This window comes from Mchenga conophoros, linkage group LG20, assembly GCF_057382185.1.
Source record: "Mchenga conophoros isolate Kocher_MC1m ecotype Shallow Benthic linkage group LG20, M_conophoros_male_GT1.1, whole genome shotgun sequence".
NCBI lineage: Eukaryota > Metazoa > Chordata > Actinopteri > Cichliformes > Cichlidae > Mchenga > Mchenga conophoros.
Window position 1 is genome coordinate 8,511,630 of NC_140545.1, and position 14,296 is coordinate 8,525,925.

A 14,296-nucleotide genomic window follows, 5' to 3' on the forward strand; every position below is an offset into this window, starting at 1 on the left:
CAGATATGGATACTTTTAAAGAAATGTGAACTGCTTTCAGACTCCATGGAGCCTGGTGTTATTTAAAAGGGAACAGTAGTCCCAGCTGTAGACTCTTTTATTATTATTAAAATGTAAACCACTGAATTTCCACTAATACTACTTCTTCTTCTTTTGGCTGCTCCCTTTAAAGGTCGTCACAGCAGATTATCCCAATCCATCTCAGCCCATCCCTCCTCCGTCACATCAACCCTCTGCAGTTTTATCTTCAACATCCTCAATATCCCTCCTCCGCTAACCATCTCGACCTTGCCTCTTAAATGTTAAATGTGTTCGTGCCCACCTGGAACACCAGGCTGATATACTGGCCAGCCTGGGCCTGCAGCAAAGTCCCTTCACGGGCTCTGGTTCTGAACACCAGGCCGAGGTACCAGGGTGCGGAGATGGTTACGTCATTCTTCAGGTCCCACCAGAGGGCGCTGTTACCCAGAAAGCGGTGTACGTGTGTCATCACTGAGGCGAAGAGAAAAAAACGAAAATGAAAATTAGTGAAATTTCCGAAACAATTTCCAGATGATACTGTTGTCCTTATCCGTCAGTCGGCAACATAATTCTTGTAGTTGTTCACTTTAATATTGTGTGTTTTTCAAAGCACATGTAGCATCATCAGGACTATTGGTTTGTTGGGTTGAAGGACAAACAGACCATGTCTGTTCGGGCATGACGTGATCTTTAATGCATTTCATGCCCAAATAGCTTCCACAGTTGTTTGCTCTCTGTTGTTTAATTACCAATCAAAGGTATAAAAGCTTCCAAAATTAAATGATGAAACATATGTTACACTGCAGTCTCTGAAGTACAAACTAAGTCCCAGAACTTGTGAACATTTTTCACTGAGATCAATAAACACCATGTTTTTTTTCTTTTTTTCCCCTCAAGTGAATCTTGACGCTTTATTTCCCCTTAGAGTTGGACGTCTGTGCTCGCAATCAAGACATGCCAGTAAAAATAAATGAGTAAAACCACCTGGGCTAGTGAATGTCCACTCATGAGAGGGAAATCTCTAAAGGTTTATTACGGTTCAGTTATACACAGGAAATACAGCCAGATATCTAGTAACAACTGTCTCATGGGCTAAATTTATTCTTAGCTCAGTCTGTTGGACTGTATTTTTCCATCATCAATTCTTCCTTTTTATTTAAGACGGTGCATTCATATTATGCAGGTCAACACTCACTGAGCCACATTAAGTGAAAAGGTGTTATCTGGGGGATTTAAGCTTAGGTAAGCTGTGAACAAATTAATAATTACAGCCGAAAAACAAAGTCCTGTGAAAATCAGGTTTTAAAAATAAAACGTTAAAATCCCAGCCACTGCTAGAAAATGCTCGTTCCACCAGCAACTGTCTTGCTACTTACTAATAATTATGCTGAAGTGGCATGATAAAATTAACATTGTTAAAGGTTGCTATTAGTGTAGTTACTGTAGGGCTACGGGATAAGAAAAATCTCGGCCTCTTACCGTGGCTGCAGTCCTTCCCACCGTATCCTAGGGGACAGTCACAGGAGAAAGTCTCCCAGCTCACACTGCAGGTTCCTCCGTTCTGACACGGGTTGGACTTACAGAAGGGATGTTTGGCACTGCAGCCTAGTGGAAGCAGCAGAGATCACTGAAGTTATAAAAATGAATTGCAACATACTGTACATGATAAGTCTTCATGCTGTCACTGTGAGCTTTATAACATTACCCACACACACAAGCATTTTCAAAATAAAGTTCAACCGATTTTTTGGCTATTTGTTGGTCTGTTGGTATCATAATGACACCAGGAACGACAAATACCTACAATGACCAATAAATGATCAAATTAAAAGGTAAATAAGACTGGAGAAACACCCTTCAACCATGTAATGAGTGTTGATGTTACACTGTTTGTCCATCAGAGGGACCTCTACAAGTTCCCTGTTGCCAACAAGTCTTTGGAACGCCAAACACAACAACCCGCTGGTCAGGCAAAGCGTAATTAAATAAATAATTGACTAAAACAAATGTTAAGGAAATGTTTTTCTTTTTGGTATGCCTGAAAGAAATTGGCCAATATTTCTAAAACTCCTCTGTCGGAGTAATTCAGGGTGTTTAAAGTTTTCAGTCTAGTTAAAAACACTCTAAATTGAATGAAAAGTGGTGATCATCATTTTTATATGTTCAAGTGCATAGTGTGGAGGATGTCATAAGGCCTTGAGGCAATCGGATGTAAAACACAATATTTCTGAGTGTTTTATGTTTAAATCGGACAGATTTGGTAAATGGTAATGGTAAATAGCCTGCATTTGTATAGCGCTTTTCTAGTCCATAGGACCCCAAAGCGCTTTACACTACATTCAGTCATCCACCCATTCACACACACATTCACACACTGGCAATAGCAAGCTACATTGTAGCCACAGCTGCCCTGGGGCGCACTGACAGAGGCGAGGCTGCCGGACACAGGCGCCACCGGGCCCTCTGACCACCACCAGTAGGCAAACACGGGGTTAGTATCTTGCCCAAGGATATTTGGCATGCAGCCAGGGTGCAGCCTGGGATCGAACCACCGACCTTCTGATTAGTGGCTGACCTGCTCTGCCACCTGAGCTACAGCCACCCTGTAACTGTTTGCCCTGAATGCGACTGGAAGGTTAAAAGTCATCAAAAATACGATATGAAAATGAAAGATATGCAAACAGTTACACATAGTAGCACAACAAAACAATGATGTATAACAAATGTTTTCCTTTCATTTCACTGACTATAATAAAAAGTAATGCAAGCACCCAGTCCACCAGTGAAAATCCAATTTCAGTGCAATGAAGCCTAACTATATATGACTATATGTGAAGAAGTGGCTCTACCCCATTATTGTTTCCTATAATGTTTAGAAGCACAAAGTGGTTCGTAGCACACAAACCCTTAAAAGCTACTTCATTTAAATACTAACGTTTGTGTGTGTTTTGCCACAATGGGTGAAAAGGCTATTGAGAAGGAGCTAAATGTTACTAATGCACAATAATACATGTTTGAAGGAAAGCAAACATGGTTCCCAGCACTGACCAGGAAGTGTTCCATTATTGGCGATAAATCCAGCCATGTCCAGCGGTTTGCTATCGATGTGCAGCTCTTTCATGCAACCGATAAACTCCCTGGTGCCAAAGGGAAAGTTGTCTGGCACATTAGGGACTCCACCCAGAAATAATGGACCAGTCAAGTCCAGAGACCTAAGAAACACAAAGATAGAAAGCAAGGAGTAAATATAGTGGAGAACAAATGGGGTTATGGAAGAAACACAGGATTATTCTTCTTCAAGTAAGAGAGGGAGGAGAGAGGGATGAAAGAAGAAGGGGTGAAAAGAAGGCAGAACATGAAAGAGGGTATGAGAGAGGGATTAAACAAACCTAGAGATTAAACATGTCATCAGAGGTAAATGAAATGTGTCATCATTCAGAATCGAAATCACAGAAAAGCAGGGGATGTTGAGGATAAATTAGATGATGGTGTTTTTTAAGGTAAAAATGGAAACAGAGAAGGAACAGACAGATTGAACACAAATACACTGAGAAAGAAAAGGAGACAGATGAAGAGACAGATGAACAAACAGGAGATTAAACAGGAGTTACAGCAACCGTCTTGAGAGAAGAGGTAGAGGTGGATGACAAGATGAAGAAGGAGAAAGGAGACACAATCCGGCAATAAAAGGTGGTAGATATAAGTGCAGCCTGCTCTAGGAGGAAGAGGGGGAATGGCAATGCCAAAGGAAGAAAAAAGCTTGAAAGATAGATGAACAAACAAGAGATTAAGTGTGAGTTACACCAAATGTCAAGAGGCAGATGACGAGACAGATGGGTATTGGGAAGGAAAGAGGGAATACGAGGAGGAAAATTTCGGCGGGATAGAAAGTGACAGTTATGGGACTGCGCTGAGTGAGAACCAAAGAGAGACAAAGTTTTGTCAGCAGAGGACATCACTGGAAGAGAATGTCAAGACTGAGCAAGAGGCGGGTGGAGAAATGGAAAGGGAGCAAGAGGAAGAGAGGGTTGACGTGTTAGTCTTTAGCCTTCCTCTTTGATCCGTTTTCTTTTCCCTCAGCCTCACTTAGTGCTGACAGACGCGGCAAACGTGATTACAGCTTACAGAGGCGAGGCCAGACATCAACACTATGACACGCTGCTCTTTCAGTGCATGTGCGGATACGCTTTATATGTATGTGTTTTCTTGCACTTGTTAGTATATATGGAGACATTCGTTGGTTAGACACACACAAACTGTAGCTGAGAAAGAATGAACAAAAGTTCGACAAGGTCAGATGGAATAGGCAGTGCAACGCATTTAAAACCAACAATTTGGATCTTTTAGTCACACCTAAGAGATTGTGTGTGTGAGATGGAGAGACGAGCGGAGATAATGAAAAGAAACGAACATATCCGTGTAGCAGAATGAGACGCCTGGTAACAAGACCATCAGAGAGATACAGACAGACATGAAGGAGCATAGAGACGTCAAAGAGTCGTGCCTCATTAAAGCCTTGAGTCCCCCGCATAGTTCCCCTACCGTCACCTCATCACCCTGATCGTTACTTTAAAATCCTGTCAGAATGCATGTATCTCCCAATGTAATGCTGCTACCCTCAGTCACTTCACACACTCACTTTACCTTTAGATAGCTTAAAAAGCTACCAGCTGGCCAGCATGTTGCTCATAGCTGCACATAATGACCAGCTTTATTGGTTTTCTACTCAGTGGAAATTGTCTTTGAATATCTGTTAAGCCTCTGTTCAGTTACAGATTATGTTTAATGAAAGTTGTCTTTGCAAAGAAGCTGGCAAATCCTGTGCAAACACCTCCCACAGCTCTGGGTCAGTTACTATTCATCCTTTCATTTGCAATGCTGATGGCAAAAGAACAAATTTACCTGCAGGAATTCATCCTAAGGTTCTTTTTTTTTTAAATTAATCATTCAGTATTTATTTATCATTTTGACCAAAAAATTTCATAGATTAATTTCATGTTAAAATTAGTTATCTCAGTATGAATATACCAAAGTTTATGCTATAGAACAAGCTACAGTATTACACTGTAGTCCTCCTACGCTCTGCTTCAACGTCTTAAAACTGAGAAATTTAAGTCTCCGAATTTAAGAGCCTGAATTCAGTCAAACGGTTGTGATAAAAGCTAAAGGATGCGATACTTATGCTTCCTCTCCAGCTTTGCCACAATGCCTCTCTTACAGCGCTAAAAGCAAGCAAACCCAGCTTACATTAGCTAGAAACTGAGTCACCCGATCACTCAAGTCAGCAAACGGCTGTTTCCCACCGAAAATGAAGATTCAAAAGTGAGCTGCGTGTTGTATCTGTTGTATCTGAGCAGTTTGTATCTGATATTAGCATACTGATACAGCATAAACACTGATCTCAAAGTCATGGCGTGTGCCAGAAAGTACTCCTAGCATGATGGCGCAGGACAGTCTTTTGTACATTAGCTCACACATATTTTAAAACACAGTATGAGGTAGGGCGTTTTCACACCTAAAGTTTGTTTACTCTGGTCCAAATCAGTTGATGAGCTTGTAAACTTGTAGCTTTTCCCTGCAAATTAGTTTCTTTCCATATTGAGGAAAATCCAAATGAACCAAAATGCGTCACTACAAATTACATGAGAATGTTCAGTCCGGTCATTAGCCAGATGTTGTACTGGTCATCTACAGTACTTTGCTACATCCCAGATTGCAAGTTTTTTTTAGCTCAAGCTTGATATTTTCTATTCAGTAATGCCTGAAATGAGTGACTGAGTCCAGAAAGTCAGCAGGAACGTGTTTACAGAACACATACCCATCCCATATACTTCTATAGGACCTTAAGCTGTTTTGTAACACTGTCTGGCTGCCTTCAGATAGAAAGCAGGTATACGGCACTTGCATTTGCACTTTTTTCTTTTTACAGTTTTCTGTAATTTGCATCCATCTTTTGTACCGTCAATGGTTATGACTGAGAAACCGGCTGACATTGGTATATGACCATTAGAAGTTTGGGTCCCAGCAAAGTGTTGCAATTAAGAAGTGAAAAAAGAAAAAAACTTACTTCTTACTGCTGGTTTGTTTGCCCTGTGCAGCACAGCTGTAATTTCCAAGCTGCGTACCAAAGCGAAGTGACAAGGCTGTATCACAGTCATCAACGCTCACCACAGCAATCTTCTCATCTGACGGACCCTGAGCCTCACCACTCATACTGCGCTTGGGCTGGACATCCAGACACAGTCCAAAGAAACAGAAAACCAGTCAAGATTCAAGAAATACAAGAGCATTCACTAAATCTAGAGTTTTCGTCATTGCATTGAAACACTACATCAGATACGAAATAGCAGTAAACACATGAGATTAGTATTTACACAAATACTTTGCACAATGACAGGAAGAAAAAAGGGAGAAGCTGTGGTTAGTAGGACATACAGGAAAAAAAAACAAACACATGGGCAAGAGAACAGACTAAGAGCAGAAAGACAGCGCATTCATTCTCCTTACTGTCTGCTGGTGAAAGAAAGGAGGAGCAAAAGAAGCTAAGAAAGGAGAAAGTGTATATGCGCTCTGACACACGCTCATACTCACATAACGTGTAGCAGGCTGAGGAAAATAAAAGAACATGAAGAAAATTAAAGGAGATGTGTGGCGAATATGCATGAATAAAAATGATGACACGCAAACACCCACATAGTCGTGTAGACACAAATACTTTGGCTCAATTCAAAGTGCTTCGTCGGCTCGAAGGCTGAGAAACTATTCTGCCGACGCATCAAAAGTACCAATAAAAACAAGTCAAATTTACAAAGTGCAAAAGTACATCAAGAATCCAAAGTGGAAGCTCAAATGCAAGGATCACAATGAAGATGGGATTGGGATGTAAACCCACCTTGTTGTAGTAGTGGATGTGAACTGTATGCCAGTTACCATCGCTCACACCCCCTGGCAGGAAGGGACTCACCTGGGTGGATGACTCACCTACAGACGGGTAAATGAAGAATATGCCATTAAAATGAATTCAAATGTAGCTCTTATGGGTCTCCTCTTTTTTTAAGGGTGTCGATGCTCCAAATATATCGACTTTATTTACAATGACCCCAAAACCTCTGTAAGAACTGTTTGCAAAGACCAAATCAGCAGCATTCATTACCTGAATCCACAGATTTTTGTGTCTCAGGAGGAACGCTTGTTTTTACAGGCCTGCTGCACATGTTCATGGGTCAAAAGAAAAGCAAACAGCAACAGCAGACATATGGTCTCTGTTTATAGAGCACAAATTTCACGCAAACAAAACCAAACAAGAGTGCACATAAAGATACAATACCTGTGGAGTATTTGAACACCACTTGTCCTTCTTGGATCTCTAAGGCAATGAAGTCATGTTTCTCGTTAAAGCGTCCATTATAGAAGAGAAGACCACTGTTCTCCAGAGTGGCAAATCTAAAAGACGGATGTACATAGAAATTTGAAGTTTATTGACAAATGCTGTATGCAGTAGAGAATTTATTAACACAGCCATGGTAAAAAGAAAACTGTTAGGTAAGGAGTGAAAGACTAAGTACACCCTTAATGCTTAGCATCGATGATCAAATTGTGATGATCAGTGATTAATTGATCATCATAATCAGTATGACTACCGCTATAAAAGTAGAAGTTTTGGCAGTTTGTTGGTCTGAAGCATTGGGGTGTATCAACGCAATGCCAAACACGAAGGACATCAGCAACGATTGTAAAGAAGCAACTGTTTCTGCCCATCAGCCTCTGAAGCATTAAAGCATTAAAAGGCCTTATCCAAGCATACACAGAGAAAGATTATTCACAAGTGGAAAACATTCAAGACAGCTGAGAATCTTTGATGTGCAGGAGTGGACATAACCGGAAATTCATCCAGACTGCGTCATGCTCAGAGAAATTGCAAAAACCCAAGAGGTACAGGCCTCAGTTAGCATGTTAAATATTAACATTCATGACAGTATAATTAGAAAAAGACTGAACTAGTATGGATGTTTGGAAGGGCTGCCAAGAGAAAGTCTTGTCTGTCTAAAAAGAACATGGCAGCCCGGCTTATGTTTGCAGACCTGCCAAACCTAGAAAGTCAAAGAGAAAGCCAAATATCAGCACCTCATACCAACTGGGGACTTGCTTTGAAGCTGCCAAAAAGAAAGCATTCTGGATTAATTCTTGTTAAATACATAATGACGTGGTGTAATATGTCATGCACTGTTGTGCATTTAAGGTTGTTGTTATGGTCTGTGGCAGTGTTGGGGAGTAACGGAATACATGTACCGCCGTTACGTATTTAAAATACAAAATATGAGTAACTGTATTCCGTTACAGTTGCCGTTTAAAAAGGTGGTATTCAGAATACAGTTACTTTGTTGAAATAAATGGATTACACTGCGGTACTTGAGCAGGTAGATGATGGCATCCTCGGAACAGAGGACGCCATCATCTACCTGCTCAATCGTGTCTACACCCATCTGGACCAGCCGGCGAGCACTGTGAGGGTCATGTTTTTTGACTTTTCCAGTGCTTTCAACACCATCAGGCCGACCCTCCTGGGTGATAAGTTAGCAGCGATGCAGGTGGATGCTTCTCTGGTGTCCTGGATTGTTGATTACCTGACAGGAAGACCACAATATGTACGTCTCCCACAGTGTGTGTCTGACAAGGTGATTAGCAACACAGGGGCACCACAGGGGACTGTCCTCTCCCCCTTCCTCTTCACCCTCTACACCACAGACTTCAACCACTGCACAGAGACCTGCCATCTTCAGAAGTTTTCTGATGACTCTGCGGTGGTTGGATGCATCAGCAGGGATGATGAGACAGAGTACCGGGCTGTGGTCGACTCCTTTGTCACGTGGTGTGAGCAGAATCATCTGCAGCTCAACGTGGCAAAGACCAAGGAACTGATCGTGGACTTCAGGAAGACCAGGAAACACTTGACCCCTGTTTCAATCCAGGGGGTCAGTGTTGACATTGTGGAGGACTATAAATACCTTGGAGTACACATTGACAATAAACTGGACTGGGCTAAAAACACCACAGCACTTTACAGGAAGGGCCAGAGTCGTCTCTATTTTTTGAGGCGACTGAGGTCCTTCAACATCTGCCAGAAAATGCTGAGGATTTTCTATGAGTCTGTGGTGGCCAGTGCGATCCTCTATGCTGTTGCATGCTGGGGGAGCAGGCTGAGGGTCGCAGATGCCAACAGACTTAATAAACTGATCCGTAAGGCCAGCAATGTTGTGGGGATGGAGCTGGACTCCCTCAAGGTGGTGTCGGAGAGGCGGATGCTGTCCAAGATAAAGACAATGTTGGATAACACCTCCCACCCACTCCATGACATGTTGGTCAGTCACAGGAGCTCGTTCAGTGAGAGACTGAGATTACCGAAAAGCACCACTGAACGACACAGGAAATCATTCCTGCCTGTGGCCATCTCCCTGTACAACGCATCCACTTAACACACTGTTTGCTGCTACAACTACACATGTTTCTTTTCCAAATATTTATTTATAAGTGACTTATGTATGTATGTATGTATATATATGTATATATTGTACTATTCTTAGTTAGCGTATTGTCTGTCTTGTCTTAATGTTGGTTTAAAATGGAGCACTGTAACAAAAAATAATTTCCCCCAGGGATCAATAAAGTATTCTGATTCTGATTCTGATACTTTCCTGTTTCATATTGTCGCGGGTCAGGACTGTTTGGGTTTTGTTTGACAGCTATGCTCTTTGTTCCAGGCGGCAGCGTTACGGTTGCCATGGTTACAGGGCGACGCTCTCTCTCTGCGACTGTGTGTTTCCTGGGTGAGAGAGTGCCTTTTGTTGTTGTTGTTGTTGTGCTAAGCTAACAGGCAGAATGCTACAAGCATAGCTCTAAAGAATGTAGCATCATGGGCAGTGTAGTCCGTGCTGCAGGGAGAATGGACTGCCATACACGTTAATGTGTCTGTGAGCGCTAGGAGGGAGAAAAAGGCAAAGTACGAGTTGTCATCGAGCAAAAACGGGAGCTGGAAGCATGTAAATATAATAATAACCACTGCAGCCAAGAAGAGTGCCTGACGAGCCCAGTTGTAAGTAAGCTATTAAGACTCGACTGTACACCGTGTTCGTGTTTTCCTCCGAAACAATAAGTTCCGTTGGAGCAGTCTTTCAACGCCTCTCTCTGTCTCTCGCAAGAAAAGTTGACCCACACAACAAAGTAAAGCTATTTTTCGGCTACGAGCCGACAGGGACCCCGCCGTATTAGTCAGAGGTCCCTTTACTACAGTGCGGAGTCGCGGACCTTCAGTAATAGTAATAAATCACACAGCAATAGTACATTCACGTTGTTGTAAAAAGCATGATAATATATTAAGTAATCCAAAGTATTCAGAATACGTTACTGTCATTGAGTAACGTAACGGAATACGTTACAGAATACATTTTGGGGCATGTAATCTGTATTCTGTAATGGAATACATTTTAAAACCTTCCCAACACTGGTCTGTGGGATGAACAGGCCAAGTGTTATGTTGAGGACCCAAATGTAGGTGCTTGGAGACGAAATAATCTTAACAAAAGGCGAGCTGTTTATTAGGCTGAATGATCCACAAACCAAAAGTAAGCAGAAAATGCAAAAGGAACTGAAAACTTCTAAACAATGAAGACACTTAGAAAGACATTAGGCAGCACAAGGACCCAGAATCACTGGGAAAATGAGCTGATGCTCCAACAAAGGACAAAGGGAGACCGGCACATATATACACAGGAGAGTGATTAGGGGAGTGAAGTCAGCTGGGAAACACAGCAGGAACAAATTAGGCATAACGAGACAAGGGAAGCAAAACTAAACATAAAGCACAGAGATGAGTGACTATCAAAATAAAACAGGAAGTAACTAATATAAGGACCAGGATTAAGACAGATTAGCTTGACACATACAAAAGAGCAAACTGACACAAAGACAAGACTGACTCAACATGATATTAAAGGCAAAAACACAGAAAAGAAGCTAAGAGGACAGGGAGAGAACTAAGAAACCTAACGTAATTTGTGACTATACCAGATACATAAAATAATACAACAGGAAACTGATGGGGATTCAAAAACTCAAAAGGACAAGAAAACCAAAGACAGAAACAAAAACCTACTTTCAAAGTACAAAACAATAATGAATTAGGAAGATTTGAAAGTCCAAAACACAACGACCCCAGACCACAACAGCTATATTTAAATAATTTTAAAGCCTGATCAGAATTTTTATTACCTTAGAATTGATAGAGGGTGTACTCTCTTTTTACCATGGCTGTACATTTTTATATGCATGCAGAGAGAATATGACACATTTTAAATTATATTTTTCACTCCGATACAGGAAGAAACAGAAACAAAAAACTATCTCAGACACAGCAGAACAAAAATGACTCCTGGCTAGTGCGGAAGAACAAAAGGTATTCAGACTATGCCAGAGTTAATAAACCATACTGCTGGAGTCTTCCTCTCCCTCAGCTGCTCAGACGCAAATAAAAAGTCTATTTTGCACAGAACAGATGAGAAATACTCTGTCCTGGTGGCAAGACAGAAAAGATTCTCACTGCATAAAATGTCCACGTTAAAAAGTACTGAGATGTTGTTTTAAACATGATACCACAACAGTTTGCCTGTTTTTACTATTCCCTTCAACTAAGCGCCTCAATTGTAAAATCGTACACTGCAATTTGTAGGCAGCTGACAAATAGCACCTGCAGGGAAATTTTTATTCAAGGTTTCTCTACTTTCAGTGAGGTTCAGTGGTGTCACAAATTGGATCCAGCCCAACTCCGCTAGACAGTCAAATAAATCCAGTGCACAGATGCAGGAGGTCAGGTTCAGCTACAGGAAAGAAGCCCTAGAGCAGCATGGTTATAAATGTCTGCCTTTCAAACGGTTTTAAGTTGTTGAAGAAAAATATTCTTCTACTGTTTCCTATCTTGTTGAGTTAAAATTATCATATCTGCATTTTATTTTCCTGATTTAAATTCCAATGGAAATCATTCCTGCACTATAGAATTGTAAGGAAATAAGAGCATCTTATCGCCGTTCTGGTGAATCTGAGGACGCTGCCATTGTCTAAAATAAACCCAGGGTTTCTGGTTAGCAAATATGTGCCTTCTTTGTATGGATTTGCTGTCGCTCCGACTGCACTGTGCCAAAATATCTAGTATGCATATCTAATATATCCGTGCCACCAGAAATAGCTAAAAAATAATAATAATAATAAAATTGTAACCTTAGCTTTGATAGAGTAACTGGAGATAATGTGTGGAGTCAGCCAAGCGGAGACACAGAGGAGCCGAAGGAGTAAATAAATGCAAAGAAGCATGCTTTATATGTTCAGCAGGTCTGTTTTTGTCAGTGTTATTGCTGTTTGTGAAATTCATTACGTGCCGCCAAGAACTGCATTAAACAAATTAATATGATGTGACTTATTCCCAAAAGCAATAAACTACAAGATGGAATCATGTGTTTATGATCATTTCTATTCCTTAAACTCGGTTAGCTTAGCAGTCAATTTCAAGCAGAGCTGAAGAAAAGAAAACAAACGCTGTCAGAAACACACATGCACACACTCTCTTTCATGCAACTGCCTTTCAAATGCATTAAAAACTTGAGCTCAAGTCATGGCAGTGGTTTCATATTCATAGAGAGCAGAGTCATATTGTCGCTTATGCTTTCATATGTAGTTAGATCTATAGAAATCTAAAAAAGGCATCTTGTGGAGGGAAGTCTATTTTGCCCTCAATTAACACATGAAACAGGAGCTTAAATTTAAAACATGTTTATCTATTTTCATAATAATTTGTTTTCCATATAGTTTATGTCCCTCCTATACTGTACATAAAAGATGGACGTAGCCAATGTGATGTCACACATTAGCTTGTTAGTCTTTCCCTTGAAGCTTCAGGATTAGCATGTAGGAAGCTGCCATATTATTCACATGGAGCCAAAAGTAAACATATTTGGATGGCAGTATGAAGCCGTAAGTTCTCAGCTAATGGAAATATGAGACCAGATGGCAACCACCAAGTAATTATTTCCCCACCAGTTGTAAACGGTTACTGCTATTTAGTAACATGTTAATAAAATACTGGAATTTTCTTCATGAAAACTGGAGCACAGACCTCTGGCACTGTGGTACCACTGTGCACAAAGCAAACCATGTTATTTATTTGAATTTAATTCCATTTAAAATGTGACTACACCCAATGATTTAAGACTTATTACAGTTTAACAAAAACTAATAAAAGACCATTCTAAATAAAATAAAAAAATCATCAAGGGGGATTTTAACTAGAAACCAAAGCTGCTTTTTGTACCAAGTTTTAAAGTTCTCAGACTCCAGTGGAAACTCAAGGAACTGCAGTTTTTTGGCACTTTGCCGGCTTCATTTTTCAGTCTTGCTGCTTGGTGCTGCCATAAAGCAGAACTACACACTAAGAACAAAACTCACAGATCTGACTGGGTTTGAACGAATGTGAAAGCATGGTGCTGAAAAAGACCACACATTATTTTCTCAAGAAGTCCTTGATTAAAATTACTGAAAGAAAATGGAAGATTAACTCCTTTCTATACACAGATTTTTCCACCCAGCGTGGGACTCTTTTAAACCAACAACAACACACAGAGAAATGTTAACACGATACCTGCTAAATGCTCATAAAGCAAGCTTCTCTGAAAAAAAAGAAAACATGCCCTTCATGCTTCATTCCTTAACTTAACTAATGGTGACCACAAATCAACAGAAGAAACCACATGTAGTGCTTTTATGCACCAATAATGCTCATTTAGCAAGCAATACAGTGACCGCAATGTCTCACGGCAACTACTCCATGGTAGCCACATCAGCTTAGCAACAACCCCATGGGCAACATCACCCTAGCAACTATCATTAGACGACATCACCCATGGCAACCATCCATCCCATAACCCTGCCTGACCACTCTTAAGCACCACTTCAATTCTCTTGTGGGCTTTGTATGTCTAGAGGCAAGCAGCAACTGAAAAATGATTTTGGATGGGTAAAAGGAGTCACTGACCTCTGCCACAACATTAGCATTACATATATGCTCAGGCAGAAAGTGTTAACTCAAATAAAAACATGCTGCAAGCGAGCCAAGCAAAATGGAAAGATTTGCAAAAATTCTCTTGTAGGTAAAGTCAGTGCCACGGTTTAATTTACAATCTTAGTAAATAAAAAAATTATGATGACTTGTGTAGAAATGCTGTGAGATTCTTGA

The 14,296-nt window shown here is 40.8% G+C and overlaps 1 protein-coding gene across 3 annotated transcripts in view; it reads right to left on the bottom strand.

The window, feature by feature from the left end:
- celsr3 (cadherin, EGF LAG seven-pass G-type receptor 3) overlaps nt 1–14,296 on the bottom strand; it is a 119,958-nt gene that overhangs the window by 55,586 nt on the left and 50,076 nt on the right. For 2 of the 3 annotated variants that reach the window (XM_085259584.1, XM_085259582.1), the window contains exons 5-11: nt 7,349–7,464; nt 6,914–7,002; nt 6,613–6,627; nt 6,089–6,246; nt 3,070–3,233; nt 1,501–1,626; nt 323–492 (exon numbers count right to left, since the gene is read on the bottom strand). In XM_085259584.1, coding sequence (XP_085115710.1) covers nt 323–492; nt 1,501–1,626; nt 3,070–3,233; nt 6,089–6,246; nt 6,613–6,627; nt 6,914–7,002; nt 7,349–7,464 — 838 coding nt within the window. The remainder of the gene's footprint in view (nt 1–322; nt 493–1,500; nt 1,627–3,069; nt 3,234–6,088; nt 6,247–6,612; nt 6,628–6,913; nt 7,003–7,348; nt 7,465–14,296) is intronic. The other variant, XM_085259583.1, reaches the window with a different exon arrangement.